This window comes from Lampris incognitus, chromosome 18 (assembly GCF_029633865.1).
Source record: "Lampris incognitus isolate fLamInc1 chromosome 18, fLamInc1.hap2, whole genome shotgun sequence".
NCBI classification, from domain to species: Eukaryota; Metazoa; Chordata; class Actinopteri; order Lampriformes; family Lampridae; genus Lampris; species Lampris incognitus.
The window spans coordinates 13,386,308-13,411,417 of NC_079228.1; the positions used below are offsets into that span (position 1 = coordinate 13,386,308).

A 25,110-nucleotide genomic window follows, 5' to 3' on the forward strand; every position below is an offset into this window, starting at 1 on the left:
AGGAGGAGGAGGAAGCAGCAAGTGGTGCCTCCATCACGGCGGCACAAACTTTCTACCCACAAGTAAGAAGAGAGCGGTGTGGAGGAGAAGGGTGAAGGAGACAGGAAAGGGTTCCCCTCCAGTGACTAAATTAACAACCCCCCCCCCCCCATCACTTCGTTTGGGGGCAAACGTAACAGACGGTAGAGAGCGGACCTCCGGCAGCCTGCACGGCAGCTACCCATGTGGCAGGAGGCTCTGCGGACGCGCGGACGCTACCTGCTTGAGAAGAGCGATGGTGGGGAAGGGGCCGAGGGGCCCGAGAGCCTGGGCGAGGGGTGCGTGGGGCCCCAGGGCGAGGCATGCGCCGAGGGAGAGAAGCCCCAGGACTGGCTGTACGAGTCCTACTACAGGATGAGCCAGCAGCATCCGCTCATCGTATTCCTCCTGCTGATAGTCATGGGAGCCTGCCTCGCACTCCTGGTTGTGTTCTTCGCTTCAGGACTGGTGAGTGGTGTGCGTGTGTGTGTGTGTGTGTGTGTTTGTGTGTGCGCGCGTGCTTTCTGCATACGTTGGCATGCGGGGTGCGTGTAGGTGTGTTGCCATGCTCGTTGGAATGTGCAAGGTTGTGGGAATCGAAGAACTATTTTTGTTTGAGCAGGAGAGCAAAAGAGAGTGAGAATGAAAAGATGAGCCGAGGGAGAGAGAGGAGGGGGAGAGAGAGGGAGAGGGGAGAGAGAGTGAAAGAGCGAACAAATTGTAAGTGTGTGGTTATGTGCCGCTAAACATCAGGAGGTGTGAAGCGGCACTTTAAACTGGCCGTGGCGGCGCTGAGTGACGGGGGCAGTACGGGGGGAGTTCAGCTTGGCGCTGTGTGGGTGTTTTGTGCTTTTGTCAAGTGACAATGCTGTTTTGGCCGCAAACGCTACAAAAACAACCATTGTCACTGGAGTGCTCTTTTTTTTTTTGTGAGATGGCCACGGCGCCCGTCTGCCCTAGTCCGCTTTCCCTGCCCCTCTTCAGATGGTCTATATGCATACAGGATGTGTGCGTACAGGATGTGTGCATACTCTTTGTACGTCGTGTGGTCTTGTAAGCCCCCAAGTTGTGTTGCATTCAAGCCGCAGAAACGAGCGCTTCTAGGAAAGCTAACGGAGTCGACCACTCCGGTTCAAGGTGGATCGGTAGAGTCTTGCTGGTTGCCCCCCCCCCCATACACACACTTATTTCAGTGTGCCATTCCAAATCCTTAATCTCTGATTGGTTTCTTTCCTAATTTGTTGCGTGTGTCGGTGTCCAGTGGCTTACCACTGAGGCGTTGTGTATTTATTAGCCGTAAGGAGAATAATAATGAGAACGGTGGGAATAGATGGAAGGAGGTGTGGAGCAGGGGCCGGGCCGCTGTGGAAAAACGAGAGGATGTTGTTGTAAGTACTGCCTGTTGGCTTTATCAGCAGGCCTGCAGACACCCAACCAGAGCACCACAACTGCTCCTCAAAATGTCACGCACACCTTTATCTCGGTGAGCCGGTCGGGATTTCTGCGCTCGTTCTTTTGACTCAACTTCAGTCGTGTGTGGGTTCACGTCTGCGTTTGTGCATGCTTGGGTTCATTCTTGTGTGTGTGTGTGTGTGTGTGTGTGTGTGTGTACTCCCTGTTGCTCTTGTTTGTATGTTTGGGTGTGTTTTTCAGGAAGTCTCTCATTTCCCTCTGAAGCTTATCTTAAAATTACAGAGAAAATAATCCTTCTCATTCTCTTCTATGGTCCTGAGGCTTTATTGATCTGCAAAGTGGGCATGGTTTTGTGTGTGTGTGTGCAGAAACACATGGGAGACAGCTTTCCAATCGGGCAATTACAAGGCTACAACACCTCAAAACACATTTGATAGTTTCACCAGGATCGATTCAACATGGTTGCGGTTACGGCGCATCAGATATCGATGCCGTGAGCAAAACGGTGCTCGTTATTGTTACGGTTTCCATTACTGACTCCATAAGCTTTTAGTTTTTTCCGTCAAACCCATGTTTCACCTGGGTCCGTGTTCCCCAATTAAGGCCTGAATGACCCCTCGTACAGCTGTTAAGCACAACTACCGACGTGATGTCTAGCGCTGCACGTGTGCTGGAAGGTGATGGCGTGTCGTCTGCTTTCCAGCCCCATGTGTGAACCTCGTATGAACGCGTGTCTGGTCGGTTGCTCCCTTCATTCCCTGGGCTCTCTGCAGTGTTTACCAGAGTCACGTCTCAACCGCCGATCCTCTTTCCGCCGTCATCAAATAGCTGTTTGAGAGCACCAACGGTTGCTTTCGCACCACTTCTCCATCATGGCGCCAGATTGCGCTGTTTGGATGTGGACACTCAAACATCTCACCTGTATGTGCTTGTTGAGCATCTTATTCCAAATCCATGGGCATTTGGTCCCCCCCCCTTGCAGCTATAGCAGCCTCCACTCTTCTGAGGCGGTTTCTTTCCCACTAGCTGTTGGAACATGGCTACTGGGATTCGCTCCCATTCAGCCACACGAGCATCAGTGAGGTCGGGTTCTGATGTTGAGGAGAAGGCCCGGCTCATAGTCGGAGGTCCAAGTCATCCCAAAGGTGTGTTGGATGGGGTTGAGGTCAAGGCTCTGTACCGGCCAGTCAAGTTCTTCCACACCAAACTCGGCAAACCGTGTCTTTGTGGAGCTCACTTTGTGCACAGGGGCATTGTCATGCTGAAACAGGAAAAGCCCCCCCCCCCAATCTGTTGTCACAAAGTTGGAAGCACACAGTTCTGTCATTGTGTGCTGTAGCATTAAGATTTCCCTTCGCTGGAACTAAGGGGCCTAGCCCAAACCATGAAAAACAGCCCCAGACCATTACTCCTCCTGCACCAAACTTTACAGTTGGCACGATGCTTTGGGGCAGGTGGCGTTCTCCAAACCCGTATTGGTCTGTCAGGCTGCCAGATAGTGAGGCGTGATCCATCACTCCAGAGAATACAAATCCACTGACCCGGAGTCCAATGGCGGTGTGCTTTACGCCACTCCGGCCGACGCTTGGCATCGTGCATGGTGGTCTTCGGCTCGTGTGCGGCTGCTCGGCCATGGAAACACGTTTCACGAAGCTCCTGACGAGCACTTCTGGTGCTGATGTTGCTTCCAGCGGCAGGTTGGAACTCGGTAGTGAGTGTTATTTATTTATTTTTTCTATTTTTATGTCCTATATTAATCCCTGTGGGGGAATACCGCTCTGAATTTAACCCATCCTAGCGGTGTAGCTAGGAGCATTGGGTAGCCGCCGTGCAGCGCCCGGGGACCGACTCCAGTTCGTCCTGCCAGGCCTCGGTCAGGGGGACCGACTCCAGTTCGTCCTGCCAGGCCTCAGTCAGGGGCACAGACGGGAGTATAACGGGCGTGTTTTCTTGATGGTGGGGGAAACCGGAGCACCCGGAGAAAACCCACCGCAGAGATGGGGAGAACGTGCAAACGCCACACAGAGGACGACCTGAGATGACCCCCCCGAGGTTGGACAAAACCCTGGTGTTCGAACCCAGGGCCTTACAACCGATTTTTTTTTGCAATGATTTTTACCAGTTGTTGGTCCCGTTCTGTGGTCTTGTGGGTCCTATCGTTTCACGGCTGAGCCGTCGTTGCTCAGAGACTTTTCCATTTCACAAAAGCAGCCTTACAGGTGACTGGGGCAGATCTAGCAGGGCAGAGATCTGACCAGCTGACTCGTTGGAAAGGTGGCGTCCTATGACGGAGCTCAGGTGAGAGTCACTGAGCTCCTCAGTATGACCCGTTCTGCTGCCTATGGTTGTCTATGGAGACGGATTTTATGCGTCGACCAGCACCAGATGGGCTGAAGCAGCCGAACCCACTCATTAGAATTGGTGTCCACATACTTCTGGCCATGTGGCGTATGTGGTGATGTTTCCTCTGCAGGGTATTTGTATTCCATCACACTTTTAGCCTTTTGCACTCCAAAATACTGTTGGCTATATCCGCTGGGTATACCAAATATCAGTCTGGGAAACCAAAAGTCAAATGTGTAATTATAGAACGATGTTACCGGGCGATTGTACTGCAGCGTTTACAAATTGCAGAGGATTTCGCTCATTAAAAGCGTGTTTCATTTCGCCAGCCAGGGACCGAAGCCGTTTAGGATCCTTAAAAAGGGTCGTTTTCATTTCGTTAATTTGGGACGTTTAGCGAGAGCAGGTGTCGAGTGCGTTTTCCGGTTTTTTTGCTCATTTCGGAGCGAGTCTCTACATTATGCGACGCGCTCTCCCGACCTTTGACCTCGTTTATCCGAGCGGGCCGGCATTCCTCCACACTGGGAGCGGCGGCGCTCTCCGGAGGGCTTGTTGATTATTGGTGGTTTCCGTATCGAGGCTGAGAGCGACGCGAAGGCGGCAGGAGCTGCTTCATCTGCTGGATGAAGACGCACCAGGACCCCACATGAGAAGAGCATACTCCATCACCAGTTGTGTCTTTGCTTGCTGCACACACACACACACACACACACACACACATGTAAACCAGGGCGTGTACACACTACACACACAATAAACACACATACGCGCATACACACACACACACACACACACACACACACATGCAAACCAAGGTGTGCGCACACACACACTTTGGTGCCACTGTGCACATACCTCTGTCACTGGCATAATTCATTTGGCGTGTGTGTGTATATGTGTGTGTGTGTATGTAAGTAGCAGCATTGTGCAACTCAAATGAAGGCTCAGCAATAGAATAGCTCCCTCTCTCTCTGTCTCCCTCTCTCTCTGTCTCCCTCTCTGTCTCTCTCTGTCTCTCTGTCTGTGTGTGTGTCTCTCTCTCTCTCTGTCTCCCTCTCTCTCTCTCTCTCTCTCTCTCTCTCTCTCTCTGTCTGTGTGTCTCTCTCTCTCTCTGTCTGTCTGTCTCTCTCTCTCTCTCTCTCTCTGTCTGTCTGTCTGTCTGTCTGTCTGTCTGTCTGTCTGTCTGTCTGTGTGTCTCTCTCTCTCTCTGTCTGTCTGTCTCTCTCTCTCTCTCTCTGTCTGTCTGTCTCTCTGTCTGTCTGTCTGTCTGTGTGTCTCTCTCTCTCTCTGTCTGTCTGTCTCTCTCTCTGTCTGTCTGTCTGTCTGTGTGTGTCTCTGTCTCCCTCTGTGTCTGTCTGTCTGTCCGTCTCTCTCTCTCTCACTTGCTCTGTTTCTCTGACCATGTCTGTCTCACTGTGTTTCTGTCTCTCCGTGTATGTGTGTGTCTGTCTGACCGCGTCAGTGTCTCGCTGCTCTCTTTCCTCCCGGTATAATGGCTGGCTAAGCCAGACTGAGCTAAAAGGGGAAATAATTGTTCTACTCGACAATGCGGTCCATTAGGGCCGACTGGCACCTCTGCCTCCCTCTCCGCCGTGGCGTCGGGGGGGAATGGCTTTAAACGGTTTCAAATGGGCTTATACCGGCTTAAATGGGCTACAACCAAAAATGTGCAAAGTGCGGTTGTTTTGGCCGTGAATAAGGAAGAATGCCGGCGTGGGGAGCAGGCCGGTCCATTCATCACAACACGACCTTTGAATCTGTGTGAGAAACCTTAAGCACCTCTGCATGCATGCGTGCATGCAGAGGTGCATGCACGCTTGCTTATAAATTTGAGTCAAACTGAAGTGCAGGAGCCCCCCCCCCTTTTTTTTCTCCTCAATTGTATCCAGCCAATTACCCCACTCTTCCGAGCCGTCCCGGTCGCTGCTCCACCCCCTCTGCTGATCCGGGGAGGGCTGCAAACTACCACATGCCTCCTCCAAGACATGTGGAGTCACCAGCCGCTTCTTTTCACCTGACAGTGAGGAGTTTCACCAGTTTCACCCCGAACAGGCACCCCAACCGACCAGAGGAGGCACTAGTGCAGCGACCACGACACATACCCACATCCGGCTCTCCACCCACAGACAGCCAATTGTGTCTGTAGGAATGCCCGACCAAGCCGGAGGTAACACGGGGATTCGGACCTACGATCTCCATTTGGTTGGTAACGGAATAGACCGCCACGCCACCCGGACACCCCGGGAGAGAGGTGTCGAGGGTAAAATTGTGTTTTACTTGGGTCTCTGCACAAAGAGTTACCACCGCTTACCTCTTCGCTTGACCCGAGTTACCTCGCCCACACAGCGGTTCGTTTTACTGTCGAAATATAAATGTAAAAAAAAAAAACATGGCGTGCAGTCGCAGAGAGGCTCTGTAGCCACCATTCAAACCCGCCGGACCGTTCCGAGTGATCATAACCTTGGAATACGTTTAAATGAGGCGTGTGGGTGTTGTGTAGCAGCCTGTCGAGGCCCTGTGAAACATGTGCTCATCTCGGAGGCCTGCGGAAGCTGACAATGTGGATGTGGAGTCGAGGCTCGCACCAAGTGACGTCAACTTCCTGCCCGTGAGCAAATTATGGTAATTTCACTTCTGCTCCAAAACTCACACGGCCTAAGACGGGCAGAGAGACGGAGATACTTCAGTAAGGTGTGTGTGTGTGTGTGTGTGTGGTAGACCTCCACACTAAATTCCTAAACCCTTTTCTGAAGGCATCACTCCATTCTAACCGTCTGTGTGCTGTTTCTTCTTCTGTGGACTGTGATGACCATGGGATCAGCTTCTCGCTCCCTCTCGACCGCCTGAGTACTTCGAGATGTGGGCTCCTGTTCGTGCTGCGTCCTGTCCTCCCTCAGTCACAGTCCCATCCTCCTGGAGATTTACGCCACCATTTGCCTCCTCCCCTGTTTGTATTGGCTTTGGCTAATCTGCACCGCCCTCATCGCTTCTTCTTCTTCTCCTTCTCCCTCTGTGTTGAGGTCTGCCTCTTGTGTGCATGTGAGGTCTATTCTGTCTGCAGGACTATGCTGAGCTGGTTTCGTAGCGCGGGGTCTCGCCGGCTCCTGAACACATCTGTGATACTGCCTGGTCACAGATTTCACCAGTTATGCCTGGCAGTCTCTCCTGACAGTTTTTATTACCCAATACACCGAAGTTTGCTTTGCTGAAAGCTGTGTACTGACTGTGAATATGCTGCATCAACTCGCCGTGTGCGGCGCTCTGGTGGTACATTATAAATCTGTTGACATTTTTGCACTCAACACCTACTGCATGTCTGTCTGTCCTGTTGCTCTTCCTGAGGTTTCTCCCTTTTTATTTATTTATTTAGTTAGTAGGCTTTCCCCCCCCCTTTTCTCCCAAATTGTACTTGGCCAACTACCCCACCCTTGCAAGCCGTCCCGGTCGCTGCTCCACCCCGGGAGAGCTGCAGACTACCACATGCCTCCTCCGATACATGTGGAGTCGCCAGCCACTTCTTTTCACCTGACAGTGAGGGGTTTCACCGGGGGGGACGTAGCGCGTGGGAGGATCACGTTATTCCGCCCCGACTGACCAGAGGAGGCGCTAGTGCAGTGACCAGGACACATACCCACATCCGGCTTCCTTCCTGCAGACACGGCCAATTGTGTCTGTAGGGACGCCCGACCAAGCCGGAGGCAACACGGGGACTCAAACCGACGATCCCTGTGTTGGTAGGCAACGGAATAGACTGCCACGCCACCCCCCCACCCCCTTTTCTCATTTTGTGCAGTTTTTTCTCGTTTGAGTCGTGGGTCTAAGGGGGTGTCATCTACTGCACTGAGTGTAAAGCCCTTTGGGACGACCTTGGGATTTGGGGCTGTACAGATAAACCTGAACTGACTTGACATAAATTGCAGCAGGTGTGATGACAAGCGGCACGTGGCCCCACAACTCACACTCGGGCGCATAAGCATACACACACACACACACACACACACACACACACACACACACACACACACACACACACACACATACATCCATGACAGACTGACTCACTCGTCTTCACCCACAGAGGTCCCTGACTGAGCAGTACGACAAAGCCAGAGAAGTGCTCACACGTGAGAAATGCGTCACATCGGTCCTACAGTAGACATGCAGTCCGGATCAGGGCAGGTCCCTCTAGCCGTACAGACCGAGCGTCTCATTCACCGGGCATCGCTCCTCCACGAGCGGCCTGGGTGAAACGGCTGCCACTGTGCTGGGAATAATGGCTAAGTGATAAGGGGGAGCTACCTGGGGGGGGGGGGGTAGTGTCCCTCTGAATTTGAAATGTGACAAACTGAGACCCGGGCAGAGACGCTCTGCGAAGGAGAGTGAAAGAGGGCGAGCTACAGAGAGGTCTACAGGGAGGCAAAGTGAGACTGTGTGTGTGTGTGTGTGTGTGTGTGTGTGTGTGTGTGTGTGTGTGTGTGTGTGTGTGTGTGTGTGTGTGTGTTGACAGCTCCTAAATGCTGACTTTGTCAGTGTGAGAAAAGAAGTGACAGTGTGGCACATTCTCCGGGCCCAGGCTGTCTGGGTGCTGATCTGTGCACCGTCTGCTCAGCTGTGTGTGTGTGTTTGTGTGTGTGAGCAAGAGAGACTGTACATTGTGTAGATTCACATAGGCAGTTTGTGTGTTTCAAGGGACTTTGTGTGTGACTGCTCCAAACCTGCAAAACCCGTTTCTGTTCCTTTTGTGGCTTTCTTTACCAATTTATTCTCTCTCTCTCCCTCTCCAGGACATAGAGGACCACCTGGCATTCCTGATCACACTGCCCACCACCCTCTTCCTCTTTCTCTCCATCTTCATCCTCGTCTGCATCGAGTCGGTCTTCAAGAGGATGCTCCGCTTCTTCTCTCTCCTTATATGGGCCTGTTTGGTTGCCATGGGTTACCTCTTCATGTTCTCAGGAGGGAAACTCTGTCCCTGGGACCAGGTGTGTGTGTGTGTCAACCTGAGCATCGCCCTGCATACAGTTAATTTGATGTGCGATGAGTCTTAATCAAGCAGGATGAGAGCTGGAGGTGAGCGGATCCACCGACAGACCCTTTTCTCCTCCTGGAACCCGTTCACACTGTCTAAACCTTCCCCCCTTTCCCCCCCTCCCTCCTTCTCCTCATCCTCTCCCCCTCCTTCCCCTCGCTGACTGGAATCCTATTTTGCCTCTCGCTAGCAGCCTGTCACCCTCCATTCATCACAACACCCTGCCCCCCCCCCCAACATCTCACGTCTGCTCTCCCACTTAGCCCAGCCCTGCCTGGCTCCCCCAAACTTTCACCCGCTCCCCTCTTTCTTCCCCCTGTCCCCTCCCACCTCCCTGGTGGAGATATTTTTGTCATAGGCCACCAGTGAGAGTAAAATCATTCTGCATTATTAATCAGTTGATTCTGCTCCCATGCTTAATCTCATCTCCCCCAGCATCCCTCCCTATATCTATCTATCTGTCTAGCTAGCTAGCTAGCTGTGCAAATGGACAAATTAAAAAGAGAAAAGTGAGAAAACAATTGCTCATTGTGATTCAGAGGTGTGTCAGTATTATTCCACAGCTACCATGTCCGTCAGAGGCCTGTGAACTTTCATCAGATCACGGCCCGCTGCGAGTCACCGGCTTTATTATCGACTACCTTATGAAATCCCTTGGCAAAGTATGAAGGCCCTTTAATGCACAAGCCTAGAAAGAAAGAGAGAAACCAAATGTCCAAGTGTGAAGTGGAAGAGAGAGCGAGACGTCAGAAATCCGGGGGGAAGTGAGCTAAATAGTTGGAATCGCCATCCTCTCTCTGTCGGTTGGATTGATCGTGATTGCTGAGAGCAGCTTGTCTGATGAAGCTGAGGAGAGAGGTCTGATGAAGCAGGGAGAGAGGGAGAGAGAGGTCAGAGAAAGCAGGCTGTGCTGCATTCGCTGCACTGATAATGAATGCAGGAAACTTTTCCATTGCAGCAAGGGCACAGAGGAAAGACCATGTGCGTTTGAGCCCGGCCGTTCACTTTTAACCCTTTGCGGCGTTCTCTCTCTCTCTCAGGTACTCGCACGTGTGGAATGTGTCTCTCGTATAAAAGTTGCGGGCCGCCGCCGCCAGCTCGCATCAGCTTGTTGCCTGGGGTTGATTCAATTTCTCTGGAGGCCTCGGCTCTTTCCAGGAGCCAAATTGAGCCGCGGCTGCAGCACCTGGTTCCCCAGCACCAAGACACACACCTGTGTGTGTGTGTGTGTGTTGGGGTGAGGGCACAGCGGATTGTTGTGTGAGATAGAGAAAGTAGCGGAGGCAGAAGTGAGATGATTGCTGCAAACGCCATCTCACTGTGTTTGACGGGGTATTAGGCTTCATGCCAGAACGCAGTGCTGACGCGGTGTCTGGATGGCCCACCAGGCGAGGTGATCCACCTGGAATTGGACTGTCATTCTCAATTCCCTCAACCACCATGACTGGACCTTACACACACACACACACACACACTCACTCTCTCTGGGGGGGGGGGGGGCTAACGGGTCATGAGCAGAATCCCAAATTTGAGATTTTATCGGCGATAGTCCCACAAGTCTGCACACTGCCCCCTATCTTTAGTTCCCGTCGAAACGAGAGCCAAACGTCAGGCCCGGCAGCAGGTAAGCAGTCGCCCCTCGCACCGCCTTCGAGCCCCTCTTGTTGGATTGCAGATGGGCGGGGCTTTACAGCGTCGCCGGCAGGAGACGGGCCTGCCGTTTAACAAAATCAGCTCGTCGGTACGCGGCACATGCGGCCCGGTCCCAGGGAACGGACGAGGCAGAAGGTGGAATAATGGTTATTCTGCTCCCTGTCCACGTGACGACGCAGGCGGGGGACACGTCGAGTCGAAGCTGCGCCTGGGGTGGGGTCGCACACGAAAGCGTGCGTGGTGGCGCGTGGTCAGGAACTCCGTCGGCACCTTAAACCGGGTCGCGGCTTATCTCGTCAGTGGCGCTCGGCTCCAGTTTGCTAAATGACTCGCTGAACCCCGGCGGGCGCAGGAAGTAAACAGAGGGACAGGAAGGTCAGGGTGCATCGGCCGTCCTATTTCAGACGGCGACCCTGTCACTCTGCGCACCAGCATAACAGGAAGGGGCGGGCTTCAAATGGGAAGTGGACACGTGCTGACGGAGAAGGTTACGGTAGGAGGCATCTACGTAGACAACACACTACCCCGAACACACGCACACACACACAGTTCAACTCGAGTCCACATCCACACAACAGACAAAGCAGACTGAAAGTCGGTGTTTGTTTTAACTTTTGGGAGAGAAGCGGGGAGGAGGGAGGAAGCCGACAGGGGAAACAAACCTCGGGACGCTGACGGACTTTGTCTTTGCCCACAGACTCTCCTGCAACTGACTCTTATTTCCTGTGTGCAGGTGTCCTTCTTCCTCTTCATAGTGTTTGTGGTCTACACCATGTTGCCCTTCTCCATGAGAGCAGCTCTGCTTGCCAGCGTCGTCACCTGCTCCTCGCACACCGTCACCCTCACCGTGTGTCTGGCCGCCACGGCCGAGCGGCTGCAGCCGCTGGTGTGGCAGGTGAGCCATCGATCCCGTTTCCCTCTCCCCCGGACCGCAGTACTCCAGGGTTTAATCAACCGATCAATTAACGTTCAAATGCAGGGGCGTCCGTGTGGCGTGGCGGTCTATTCTGTTGCCTACCAACACGGGGGTCGCTGGTTCAAATCCCCGTGTTACCCCCGGCTTGGTCGGGCGTCCCTACAGACACAATTGGCCGTGTCTGCGGGTGGGAAGCCGGATGTGGGTATGTGTCCTGGTCGCTGCACTAGCGCCTCCTCTGGTCGGTCGGGGCGCCTGTTGGGGAGGGGGGGACTGGGGGAAATAGCGTGATCTTCCCACGCGCTACAACCCCCTGGTGAAACTCCTCACTGTCAGGTGAAAAGAAGCGGCTGGCGACTCCACATGTATCGAAGGAGGCATGTGGTAGTCTGCGGCCCTCCCCGGATCGGCAGAGGGGGTGGAGCAGCGACCGGGACGGCTCGGAAGAGCGGGGTAATTGGCCGGGTACAATTGGGGAGAAAATCCACAAAAACAATGCGGTAAAAAAAAAAATTTGGGGGGGGGGGGGTTTCTCCCCAATTGTACCCGGCTAATTACTCCACTCTTCCGAGCCGTCCCGGTCTCTGCTCCACCCCCTCTGCCGATCCGGGGAGGGCTGCAGACTACCACATGCCTCCTCCGATACATGTGGAGTCGCCAGCCGCTTCTTTTCACCTGACAGTGAGGAGTTTCACGAGGATGTAGCACGTGGGAGCATCACGCTATTCCCCCCCCCCCCCGAAAAGGCTCCCCGAGCGACCAGAGGAGGCGCTAGTGCAGCGACCAGGACACGTACCCACATCCCGCTTCCCACCCGCAGACACGGTCAATTGTGTCCGTAGGGATGCCCGACCAAGCCGGAGGTAACACGGGGATTCGAACCGGCGATCCCTGTGTTGGTAGGCAACGGAATAGACCGCCACGCCACCCGGACGCCCCTCAAATGCAGCAGTATTTGCAGTAATGAAAACGTAACATCCTGTTTTTCACTATTTTGCAGTGATCGTTGTTGATTTATCTCAGTTTTTATTGGTTTGTTCATTTCCTTTCAATGACAAATTACATCACACAGCGATTTTTTTTTTGTATTTTTTGTGTGTTACCGTTTCTTATTTTTTTATGTGTTACTGTTTTTTATTTTTATGTGTTACTGTTTTGCACGTGTTGCACGCATAATAGGCAGCCATACATGTTGCAGCACAGAACGAGCTGCTGTGCTGAGGGGTTAAGATTAACTAGGTGTTAGGATTGTCCTACACCCACACAGTCATTCATCAATGGTTGCACATTAACTGTGTGTGTGTGTGTGCGTGTGTGCATGCACGAGGCCTGCTGCATTCAGCAAATCCTGTCCGAGTTAAATAAATGAGCTGCTATTGAAATTTTTATTGGAGAACAATGCTTGGAACATGCACTTCAGATCAATAGCCCCTCATCCGTGGACGCACATTGTGCAGAGCAGTGGCGTGTTGCACGAAAACACAACAACAACAACACATGATGGTTCTATTTACGTCAGTACACTTCACAGCCCTAATGGGAAAAAAAATACCCCAAAAGAGCTTGAACAATAAGTACCTCAACAAAGATGAGGGCTGGAACCTCATGTTTCGGCCTTCACCCGTTTGTTTGAAACGGACCCGAGACACAAAGCGGAGAAAACCTCGGCGCTGCGACGCTGACCCTTCATCACGCCGTAATGCCCACCGATGAATTTTGCCACTTTCACAACAAGTCCGCCAACCCAGAAAGTCATTTGCTCTGAGGGCGCAGTGAAAATGATTCATCCCTACCCTACACGCATGTCTGATGTGTGAGATTACACACACACACACACACACACACAGCAACAGGGAAAGTGTGTGAAAATAAGCTTGTTGCCCTTGGCCATGGAGTCAAGGAGAGCCCATTGACATGCATGGCCACAATGTAACGGGGTTGAGCTCGGTGGAGCGGTTGGTGGAAGGGGATGGAAAAGCAATATGTGTGTGTGTGTTTGTGTGTGTGTGCGTGCGCGGTCCTCGGGGTTTACGAGGGAACAAAGTGGGCTCATAAGGGGGCTGAGACCAGGATAATTATGCTGAAAGACTAAGGCAAGCAAAAATGCCTCCCTTCTCAATCTTAATATGTCTGTGTGTTTGTGTGTGTGTTTGTGTGTGTGTGTGTGTGGGGGGGGGGGTACGACAGATCTTAGCCAACATCATCATCTTCGCCTGCGGTAACCTGGCTGGGGCCTACCATAAACACCTGATGGACCTGGCTCTCAAACAGACCTACCAAGACACCTGCAACTGCATCAAGTCTCCTATCAAACTGGAGTTTGAAAAGCACCAGCAGGTACAGAACACACACACACACACACACACACACACACAAACACACACACGGTCGACATCACCTTGTGTGAGTATCTAAATGATATGTGAGACACAAGGCTTTATTTCCTCTGACTAGTACCTCCATCCATTTTCCAAGCCGCTTAGCCTGATCAGGGTAGTGGGGCGCTGGAGCCTATCCCAGCAGTCATTGGGTGGAAGGCGGGGAAACGCCCCGGACAGGTCGCCAGTCCATCACAGGGCACCTGACTGGTACCTGTCTGAGCTAATCTGTTAGACACAAACATGATGCAATAAATGTCCGAATGTAGGAGCTGTGTGATACTAGGCTGATGTACACAGGTGCAGGACGCCATCCATAGTTGTTTCTTCACTCCAAACCAAATGATCCATATCCACGTCTTGATGCATGCTCGGTAATCCAAGAAAATCACAGAAAGAGGAGTCAGTTCATCTGGACACAACGCTTATTGACAGATATGTTTCATCACTCATCGAAGTGACCTCTTCACCACCCTCATAAACATCACAGCGGCATAACGACCGAAACCAACCGTCGGTTTCATATGCACATCGCCGTGACCACTAACTACAGTTACGGTGGCCATCGTGTACTATTCACAGAGGACGGGGGAATAGTTGGAGTCACAGCATTGTAAGATCAGAATGCTGCTTATTGGCCATGTAGGTTTGCACAAACAGGGAATTTGATACTAACCAAATGGAGATCGTAGGTCCGAATCCCCGTGTTACCTCCGGCTTGGTTGAGGGTCCCCTACAGACACAACTGGCCGTGTCTGATGGTGGGAAGCCGGATGTGGGTATATGTCCAGGTCGCTGCACTAGCACCTCCTCTGGTCGGTCGGGGCGCCTGTTGGGGGGGGGGGGACTGGGGGGAATAGCGTGATCCTCCCATGTGCTACATCCCCCTGGCGAAACTCCTCACTGTCAGGTGAAAAGGAGCGACTGGTGACTCCACATGTATTCTAGGAGGCATGTGGTAGTCTGCAGTCTTCCCCGGATCAGCAGAGGGGGTGGAGCAGCGACCGGGACGGCTCGGAAGAGTGGGGTAATTGGCCGGATACAACTGGGGAGAAAAATGAGGGGGGGGAAAAACATGGAAGTTGACTCCGGTTTCGTGGCCCTCAGATGTACTCTTGCCCCCCCCCCCCCTCGGTACAGGGATGGTCGTTCCCTCTTCACATAGATGTCCTGTTTGACTCCCTGTACAGTCTATAAGGGTGGGGATACCTGGAGACGTCCCTTTAGATGAGTGATGAAACGTTTCTCTCAATAAACCTTGTCTCAACTTTCTGTAACTCCATATCCATTATGAAACTCTGTTCCTACCTGATTTTCAGACCCATCCTCAGCCGACTAACCCTTATTCAAACCAATAACTAACTTTTTCAATACACAATTATATCAAACGCACTCCATTCCGACTCCTGCAGGGATCCTGGTGTGCAGTAATATTCAGCTGACATCGGTGTGTGTGTGTGCTGTGAAATACAGAACAATACCATATGCCAGGCTGCTCCTTCAAAGAGCTGGTGTTCAGTCATAAATATTCATGTCCGTATGACGTTCAGGTACTTCTCACAGCAAGCTTGTTTCCATATTAATTGTGGGTCATAAAAAATATATTTACACTGTGTCAAATGGCAGCGAGAAGCACTGCTTTTTTTTTTTCTTTCTTTCTTTTTTCTTTTTTTTTTGTTAAATTTCTACACATTAGTGCACCGGCATCTGTTTTGTGTTCATATAATTGCGTGTGTGTGTGTGTGTGTGCGAGAGCATGGATGCACTTCCTCCAGCTGCAGTGAATTGATCACTCTTCCTCATTCCAGCCAATAAGATGAAGCGATGTGACTTCTGCTCCCCGCCTGCTGTTATAACACCCCCAACTTGTCCAGAGCACAGCCTTAATATTGATTCAGCGCTGCGCAATTACTACGGGTGGGAAAGGGAGCAGAGTTCTATTTTTAGTTAATCCCCACCACCTGCCCCAAGCCTCACCCCCCACCCCCACTGAACCCCCCTCTCCCTCTGGAGTTTGCCACTGTGTTTTAGGAAATGAGCCTGTGGTGTGTGAACAATATAATGACTCTCTCTACTGTGAGCAGCATTTATGAGTCACACCCCCTCAGGCAGCCATTCACTTATGCACACACTCACACACACATACACACACCAAACCCCCCCCCCTTTGTCAAATAGCACCCGTGCCAATGTGGGCCCTGCTAAATTAATGGATCTCACAGCCAAATGTGGAAACGCAGGCAGGGGAGGCTGGCTGCGGATGGAAATCAGGGAATATGTATTCTTTTTCTTTTTTTTTCTTTTCTTTTTTTGGACAAAACTTGCTCCTTTCCGTGTGTCTGTGAGTCTCGTATGCGTCGGTGTGATTAAACGTCATCTCTCTCTCCCTCCACACTCCATTCACCCCTTCCACCCAGGCCTCTGAAATGCACATCAGCTGTAGCTCCCATCATGGAGCTGGTGCAGGGCTGGTCATACCGGCCACGCCTGGTAAGATTGCGTCCTCCAATAGCTTATTTAGGGACGGGGCGCCCGGGTAGCGTAGCGGTCTGTTCCGTTGCCTACCAACACAGGGATCGCAGGTTCGAATCCCCGTGTTACCTCCGGCTTGGTTGGGCGTCCCCTGCAGAGATGATTTGCAGTGTCTGCGGGTGGGAAGTCGGCTGTGCGTATACATATGTCCTGGTTGCTGCACTAGCGCCTCCTCTGGTCGGTCGGGGCACATGTTCAGGTGGGAGGGGGAACTGGGGGGGATGGCGTGATCCTCTCACACGCTATGTCCCCCTGTTGAAACTCCATATGTTATATGTCACATCGATATGAGGATGTATTATTTATGTGCAGAGGGCGATGACAGGTTTTGATGGAAAGACGGCCTACAAAGAAATGTAGGCCCTTTTGGATATTCCCAGAAAACTGGTTTCCACTCGAGGCGACTAGTGTGATTAGTCAGCGTTTTACAGAAAGGCTATCGAGCATCGACTTGTCGCAAAACAAATGCAAAAGCAAAGATGTCCGAGGATGTTGTGCCAAAATCAATCAACAGGTTTTCTACGTCTTAATTGAAGTAAATTCATCACCCTCGGTAAATGCTGATGTTGGGAGCTGTGTGGTGTTTAGTAATAAATCAGGACGGGTAGTAATAAAGCAGTGGGGTTTTTTTTAGACATCTGCAGCAAACGTCACCGTTGCAGTATGATAACAGATTAACGACACCGGTGGAAACTGAGACACGTGGTGGCATTGCAGTGAAACCAGAAATACTGGTACCGTTATTGGACCACGGAGGTAATCGGTTATCAGATCTTAGCAAAAAAGGGAATTGTTGCAATCGCAGTATTGTAAGATGGCGACAGATGTACTCTTAGCCCCCCCCCCCCCCCCGCTGGGTTCAGGGATGGTCGTTCCCACTTCACATAGATGTCTTGTTTGACTCCCCGTGCTGTGTAAGGGCGGGGATACCTGCAGTCAGTTGAGTGAGACTGAAGAGGTCACCTAGATGAGTGATGAAACGTTTCTCTCAATCAACGTTGTGTCCTGATTCAACTTTCTGTGAATCCATATCCATAGTAAAACTCTGTTCCTACCCCACACACATCCGTTTTCTTTTCTTTTTTTTCCATTACATATTTTTTCAGACACATCCTCCGCTGACTAACCCTTATTCGAAGCAATAATTAACTGCTTCAGTACACAGGTATATCAAACACACGCCCCTGTGACACCTGCGGGAACAGGGTGTGCAGGAATATTCAGCTGACATGGGGGTGTGTGCTGTGACACTATAGTCTCCACAGCAGGGAGGTCACACCGAAAATATGGAACAATACCATATGCCAGGCTGCTCTGTCGAAGAGCTGGTGTTCAGCCATGAATATTCATGTCCGTATGACGTCCAGGCGCTTCTCACAACAAGCTTGTTTCCATATTGATTGTAGGTCATAAAAATGTATTTACATTGTGTCAAATGGCAGCGAGAAGCACTGCTATTTTTTTGTCAAATTTCTACACAGTGCACTGGCATCTGTTTTGTGTTCATATAATTGTGTGTGCACAAGCCCCCCCCTCCCCCCCCCCCGGCTTGGTTCAGGGATGGTCGTTCCCTCTTCACATAGATGACCTCTGACGCCCCGCTCAAACCAACGCTCCTTGCCATCCTCTGCCGCCATCTTACCGCGCAGTGATTGCAGCTATTGCCCAGTCGCCTGTGAATAGTACACGTGGTCATTGTAACTCTAGTTAATGGTCACGGCGATTTACATATGAGACGATAGTTGCATATCGCAACTCCTGTTTCACACAGTCTGTAGGAGGCTTTACTATCGCTAGTGGAAACCCGTCGCGCGTGCGCAGAGCATCCGCAACGGGATAAACCCACTAGCGATAGCTTTAGAGGGCGGAGCCTATACGAAATAGAAGCGATCATTGTTTTCGGTCGTTGTGCCACTGTGTTGTTTATAAGGGTGGGGATACATGCAGTCAATTTAGACTAATAAAAAAAGTCACTTTAGATGAGCGATGAAACCAGGGGCGAATATCTGATATCAACTTTGAAGGGGACAATTACATGACATTTTCTTAAGTGCAATTCCTGAGGGGGACAGCAAATGTAGCGCTGTAACACATAGCCTTCGTTGTAATATGTTAAATGTATATTGAGGAACCATAATTACTACTACTGGATAATTGATTGGTAGTTAACTAAAGGGTTGTCCCAACTTGTTCAAATGTTTAAATCATTATACTACTACTCTTACTACTAAATAATAATAATAATAATAATAATTGTTATAGCAGTGTTCCTTATCAGTCCAGTATGCAGGTATTTGTATTTACATCCAGCAATACCAAGAAAGGCCAGTAGGTGGCAATGATACTGTACACTGTATGGGTGAAGTTCGTAAATACAACAAGCATGGTGTGATCTCGTCTAAAATAATCTCCATTGAGAAATGTCACAAAGTTGGTCTCAGTATTGGGGGGGGGGGGATATATCATATTTTTCCTAAGATGGAGGGCGGGGGTGGGTGTCGTGCCCCCCGCAGGATTTCCGCCTATAGATGAAACGTTTCTCTCCCAATAAATGTTGTGTCCAGATGAACTGATTCAACTTACTGGGATTTTCTTACCTGGATTTTTGAGCATGCATAAACGATAAAGTCCTCACTGTGTGCCGTATTGTCGGAGAAATCGGTGTCCTTTTCAGAGTCTTTCCCACGGTGGCCACACGTACCAGAACGCATTGCTTCATGCTAGCTTCTGTAACGTCCTCCACAAAATCCTCTACACAAGACCTGTGGGATGCCATTTACACCTTCAGAAATGTATATCGTAGTCAAGAGAACAAGGATGACCCCCCCCCCCCCCAACAGCATCTTTAGAGCTGGTTAGTGTATTAGAAACCCTGCTAGGCTGTATTTAGTTTTCCGGCAGCCAACTGACATCACGATACGTCACTTGGCGGCTGGAAACGCTCGGTTTCACTACCGTCCCAGAGATGTGGAAACGATCAGGAACAACTGCAGGTCTTTTTCATGTGCTATCACTGTTACAGACAGACAAAGATATGGTTGGAAAGCGGTGAATTTCCTCTTTAATGATAGCACTTAAGTTGGTTACCAACCATCATTTATGGCCTCTATCTGATTTGACAAAAAAAACGGCAAATGTGTCTAAAGCAAATTTTAACTACTCTGAAACCTTGGGTGAGCATGAATAATATGTTAATTTCTCCCTTTTTATGATATCCCTCTTATTCTCCCATGGCTGCCTTTGATCTCTATCTATCTATCTCTATCTATCTATCTCTGTCTCTGCAGGAGCGTTTATTGTTGTCCCTGCTACCAGCCCATATAGCCAGGGTGATGAAAGCTGAGATCATCCAGAGGCTGCAGGGACCCAATTTTGGCAGAACAGAGAACACCAACAACTTTCACAACCTTTACGTGCAGCGGCACACCAACGTCAGGTAAACGACACCGAGTCTCTCCATCTTCCCTCTCCTCTCCTATTACTTACCACATGACTGCATTACCTGTTGACAGATCGCTATCACTTCACTATATCACCAGTGTGTATTGTCATTATTTTTTCATGATGTTTGGGACTTGGCAATGCATCGGTTGCTCTCTGGAAATGTAATAAAGCTTGAGGTGACCTTTCTTCCTTTCCCAACGACTCAGGAATACTACACACTATCCTCTGCAGTCTCTCTACGTCGTATTCCATTCTGTGCTGAGCAATCCAGTTTGATCTGTTGGTAATTTCACCTTTTAATAGAATAGAATGGAGACTTTGTTGTCCCCATGGGGACATTTGGGTTGCAGTGCAACACATTTGAGGTGCTCATGTCAAGTACAAAACACAGAGAAAAATGAAAACAAAAAATAGACTTGTTAGACAAAAAGACAGACAAATTTCTTATAATGTACCCTGGTCTCATTAACCCTCATGCTCTGTTCACTTACTAGCAATGGATGTACTGTCTGCCCGTCACATTGGCCCCGGGCGGCCAGCTATTATGGCACTACAACCATAAAATTTATTTACCTCATCTCATCATCAGCCGCTTCTCCGGGGTTGGGTTGCAGTGGCAGCAAGCTAAGTAGGGCACTCCAGACATCTCTCTCCCCAGCAACGCCCTCCAGCTCCTCCTGGGGGATCCCAAGATGTTCCCAGGCCAGTTTGGATATGTAGTCCCTCCAGCAAGTTCTGGGTCTACCTCGCGGTCTCCTCCCAGTTGGACATGCCCGAAAAACTTCCAAAGGAAGGCGCCCAGGAGGCATCCTAATCAGATGCCTGAACCACATCAAATGGCTCCTTTTGACGCGAAGGAGCAGCGCTCTACTCCGAGCTCCCTCTGGAAGTCCGAGCTCCTCACCCTACCTCTAAGGCTGAGCCCAGACACCCTACGGAGGAAGCTCATTTCAGCCGCTTGTATCTGCAATCTCACCCTTTCCGTCACTACCCAAAGCTCATGACCATAGCTGAGGGGTGGAACGAAGATTGACTGGTAAATTGAGAGCTTTGCCTCCCGGCTCAGCTCCCTCTTCGCCACAATGGTCCGGTACAACGTCCTCATTACTGTTGATGCTGCACCAATCCGTCTGTCAATCTCCCGCTCCATCCTACCCTCACTCGTGAACAAGACCCCGAGATACTTGAACTCCTTCACTTGAGTTAACAACTCATCCCCAACCCGGAGGGAGCAATCCACCATCTTCTGGTAGAGAATCATGGCCTCAGACTTGGAGGTGCTGACTCTCATCCCGCCATTTCACACTAAGCTGCAAACCGCCCCAGTGCACGCTGGAGGTCGCGTTCTGATGAAGCCAACAAAACCACATCATCTGCGAAGAGCAGAGATGCAATTCTGAGGTTCCCAAAACGGACACGCTCCTCACCTTGGCTGTACCTTGAGATCCTGTCCATGAATATCACAAACAGAATCGGAGTCCGACACCCACCGAAAACGTGTTCGACTTTGTGCCAAGAATGCGGACAAAACTCTTACTTTGGTTATACAAGGATCGGATGGCTTGTAGCAACTTCCCCGGTACCCCATACTCCCGCAGTACCCCCCACAGAGTGCCCCGGGGTACACGGTCGTAAGCCTTCTCCAAGTCCACAAAACAACATGTAGACTGGCTGGTCAAACTCCCATGCCCCCCTCAGCACTTCCACAGGGGTAAAGAGTTGGTCCGTTGTTCCACGGCCAGGACAGAATCCACATTGTTCCTCCTGGAGCCAAGGTTCGACAATCAGTCGGAGCCTCCTTTCCAGCACCCTAGAGTAGACTTTCCCAAATGCATTCATGTAAATGTATTTAGAAATACCAAATGTATTTTTTGTCTCAGTTATTGATAATATCGACAAATTCTGACCAGAACAGAACTGGAGGTGTAAAACCAACGAGGGGGAGGGTAGTATAATCCCAGAACCGATGGCGTCAATGACTTCTTCTTGCTGTACACTGTGGGAGTTGAGAGGAGGCAGATCATAGAGAGGAAACAGCGTAGAGGAATCCAGGCTACTGCCGAGTGCCTCTCTATGCAATGTCGTCCAAAAAAAAAAACCCTTTCCATCAGAATGGAGTTTTGTAATATCACCCCATCCCAGGCCTGAAGTGGAGCTTGTGTGTGTGTGTGTGTTGCATTCCTGCAGCATGGTGATCTGTCCATGATCCTTTTTAATAATAACAAAGCCTAGCGGAGCCTGTCTCTCAGAGAGAAAGCCGATGGACTGGTGCTGTGGTTATTGGTTATTAGGTATCTGAGTGCACTGTACTTCTCCTACACTGGATTGTCACCGGAGAGGCAAACGCCCACTAATGTATCTGTTTCCATTTCCCCAGCTCTGATAATTGATGGTTGGTGTTGAGAAGCAGATTGTATTGAGCATTACACAGGTGTCTGACTGTTCACGGCACCACCCCTGGACACAGCTTTAAAACAGTGTCTTATGGCACAACGGAGCACCCGCAGTCAGACATAGTTTAACAAGTCTAATTATTTAAACTACGCATTCGGAAGTGCAAATTAAAGTGTAAATTAAATGTTATTACTCGAAATGTCTAATATTATCAATGGGCCTTCACATTGCCATATTACTCCCTGGATCAACTTGCAGGAGTGAGCAGCCTATACTCGCCATGGGTAGTAGTAACTATCTATAAACTACCCAGCCAGCACAAGAGAGAAGTCATCGATAATGGACGATCATGGACACGGTCTAACTGAGGCATTAGAGCCTTTTGTTGTTGTTGAAAGGACAGACTCGTATTCGGTTCCCCCATAAGATGCCATTGTAAAGCTGTGTCCAGCAGTGGTCCCGTGTCCAAAATCTTCAAATTGAAGCTGATGAGTAATTTGATAAGATTATTCAGGTTGTAAAAAAAGGAATTACCTTTTAAGCCTTAGGCATTTTTACTGCAGTGTCTTAATTATGCCTTCAATTTCCCCTTTTTTCCAATTCTGAATTATTTGCACTGTGCTTAAAATGCTCAGTAATCCTGGGATGAGGTCAGCCCAGTAATGATGCAGCAATATGCTTCTACACAAACGAAGGTCGGTGTAGAAGAAATCATGCAGCCCTCATTTAGAGACCTTCTTCACTGACTGTAAACCATTTCAGTCATCGGGAATTTTCAGTATTTATTCTGATCAGTGTCTATATCCCAGCCCAGGCCTGTGTTAAAGAGGCATTAAAACACCTGGCTGAGGGACATCCAGGTAGTGTAGCGGTCTATTCCATTGCCTACCAACACAGGGATCGCCGGTTCGAATCCCCGTGTTACCTACGGCTTGGTCGGGCGTCCCTACGGACACAATTTGCAGTGTCTGCGGGTGGGAAGCCATGGGTATGTGTCCTGGTCGCTGCACTAGCGCCTCCTCTGGTCAGTCGGGGCGCCTGTTTCGGGGGAAGGAGGAACTGAGGGGAATAGCATGAGCCTCCCATGCGCTACGTCCCCCTGGCGAAACCCCTCACTGTCAGGTGAAAAGAGGCGGCTGGTGACTCCACATGTATTCTAGGAGGCATGTGATAATCTGCAGCCCTCCCCGGATCGGCAGAGGGGGTGGAGCAGCGACCGGAACGGCTCAGAAGAGTGGGGTAAAAAGCCACAAATAAAAAACCTCCTAGCTGATCAAATTATAAACATGGAACGCAAATATCCAGACTCCCTTCTCATTATCCTTGGGGATTTTAACAGAGCAAATCTCAGCCATGAACTGCCAAAATACAGACAGCATGTTAAATGTCCCACCAGAGACAAGAACACTCTGGATCATTGCTACACAATATTAAAGGACGCCTATCGCTCTGTCCCCCGTGCAGCCCTGGGACTCTCTGATCACTGTCTGACTGATCTTATCCCAACATACAGGCTGAAACTGTAATCTGCAAAGCCTGTAGTTAAAACTGTGAGGAAATGGACCAATGAGTCAAAACTGGAGCTCCAGGCCTGCCTTGACTGCACTTGACCGGACTGTTTTTGAGGCTGCATCTACAGACCTGGACAAACTTACTGACACTGTGACATCTTACATCAGCTTTTGTGAGGACATGTGTATACCCACCAAAACTTTCTGTACCTTCAATAACAATAAGCCCTGGTTCACAGCTAAACTCAGGTGGCTTCATCAGGCCAAAGAGGAAGCCTACAGGAGTGGAGATAGGATCCAGTATAACAAAGCCAGAAATACACTCACAAAGGAGATCAGCGTGGCAAAAAGGTGCTACTCAGAAAAGTTGAAAGTTGCAGTTTGCCTACCAAGCCAACAAACAGGTCAGTGGATGATGCAGTCAACATGGGATTGCACTATAACTTTCAACACCTCAACTCCCCAGGGACACACGCAAGGGTCCTGTTTGTGGACTTCAGCGCAGTGTTCAACATCATCGTACCAGATATTCTCCACTCCAAACTCACCCAGCTCACTGTACCACTCCCCATCTGCCAATGGATTAAAAACCTCCTGACAGACAGGAGGCAGCTGGTGAGGCTGGGGAAAATCACATCCATCACCCGGACAATCGGCACTGGCGTCCCCCAGGGATGTGTGCTCTCCCCTCTACACAAATGACTGCACCTCCGGAAACTCGTCCATTAAACTCCTGAAGTTTGCGGATGACACAACCATCATTGGTCTTATCCGGGACGGTGACGAGTCTGCATATAGACGAGAGGTTGATGTGCTGGTCCTCTCGTTTGGCCATAACAACCTGGAGCTGAACACGCTCAAAAATGTGGCAATGACAGTGGACTTAAGGAGGAGCGCCCCCAACACGACCCCCCCACCCACCATACTCAACAGCACGGTGTCTGTGGTGAACACTCCAGATTTCTGGGTTCCACAATCTCCCAGCACCTAAAGTGGGCATCCAACATAGACACAATACTCAAAAGGGCCCAGCAGAGGATGTACTTTGTCCGCCAGCTCAGGAGGTTCAATCTGCCTCAGGAACTGCTGATTCAATTCTGCACTGCAATAATCCAGTCTGTCCTCTGCAAATCCATCACTGTCTGGTCTGGTTTGGCCACCAAACAGGACAAGGACAGACTACAACGGACAGTTGAGTCTGCAGAGAGAATCATTGCCAACCTGCCCTCCATTCAGGACTTATACATCTCCAGACTCAGGAAACGGGCAGGCAGCATCACTGCAGACCCATCACACCCTGGTCACAACCTCTTCAACCCTTCCCCTCTGGGAGGCGCTACAGAGCACTGTACCCCAAAACAAACCAGATATTAAAACAGTTTCTTTCCAGGGGTTGTCATTCACATGAATGCTGAACACTGTCAGATAAATCTGATCATGTTGTATATACTGTACTGTAAATTGTGCGTATACTGGTAC

The 25,110-nt window shown here is 50.4% G+C and overlaps 1 protein-coding gene across 1 annotated transcript in view; it reads left to right on the forward strand.

Moving 5' to 3' along the window:
- Positions 1 to 222: 222 nt before the first annotated feature.
- The window catches only part of adcy2b (adenylate cyclase 2b (brain)), a 49,561-nt gene continuing 24,673 nt past the window's right edge, over positions 223 to 25,110 (forward strand). The window contains exons 1-6 of the mRNA XM_056298411.1: positions 223 to 310; positions 356 to 486; positions 8,559 to 8,756; positions 11,190 to 11,351; positions 13,560 to 13,709; positions 19,570 to 19,718. Coding sequence (XP_056154386.1) covers positions 223 to 310; positions 356 to 486; positions 8,559 to 8,756; positions 11,190 to 11,351; positions 13,560 to 13,709; positions 19,570 to 19,718 — 878 coding nt within the window. The remainder of the gene's footprint in view (positions 311 to 355; positions 487 to 8,558; positions 8,757 to 11,189; positions 11,352 to 13,559; positions 13,710 to 19,569; positions 19,719 to 25,110) is intronic.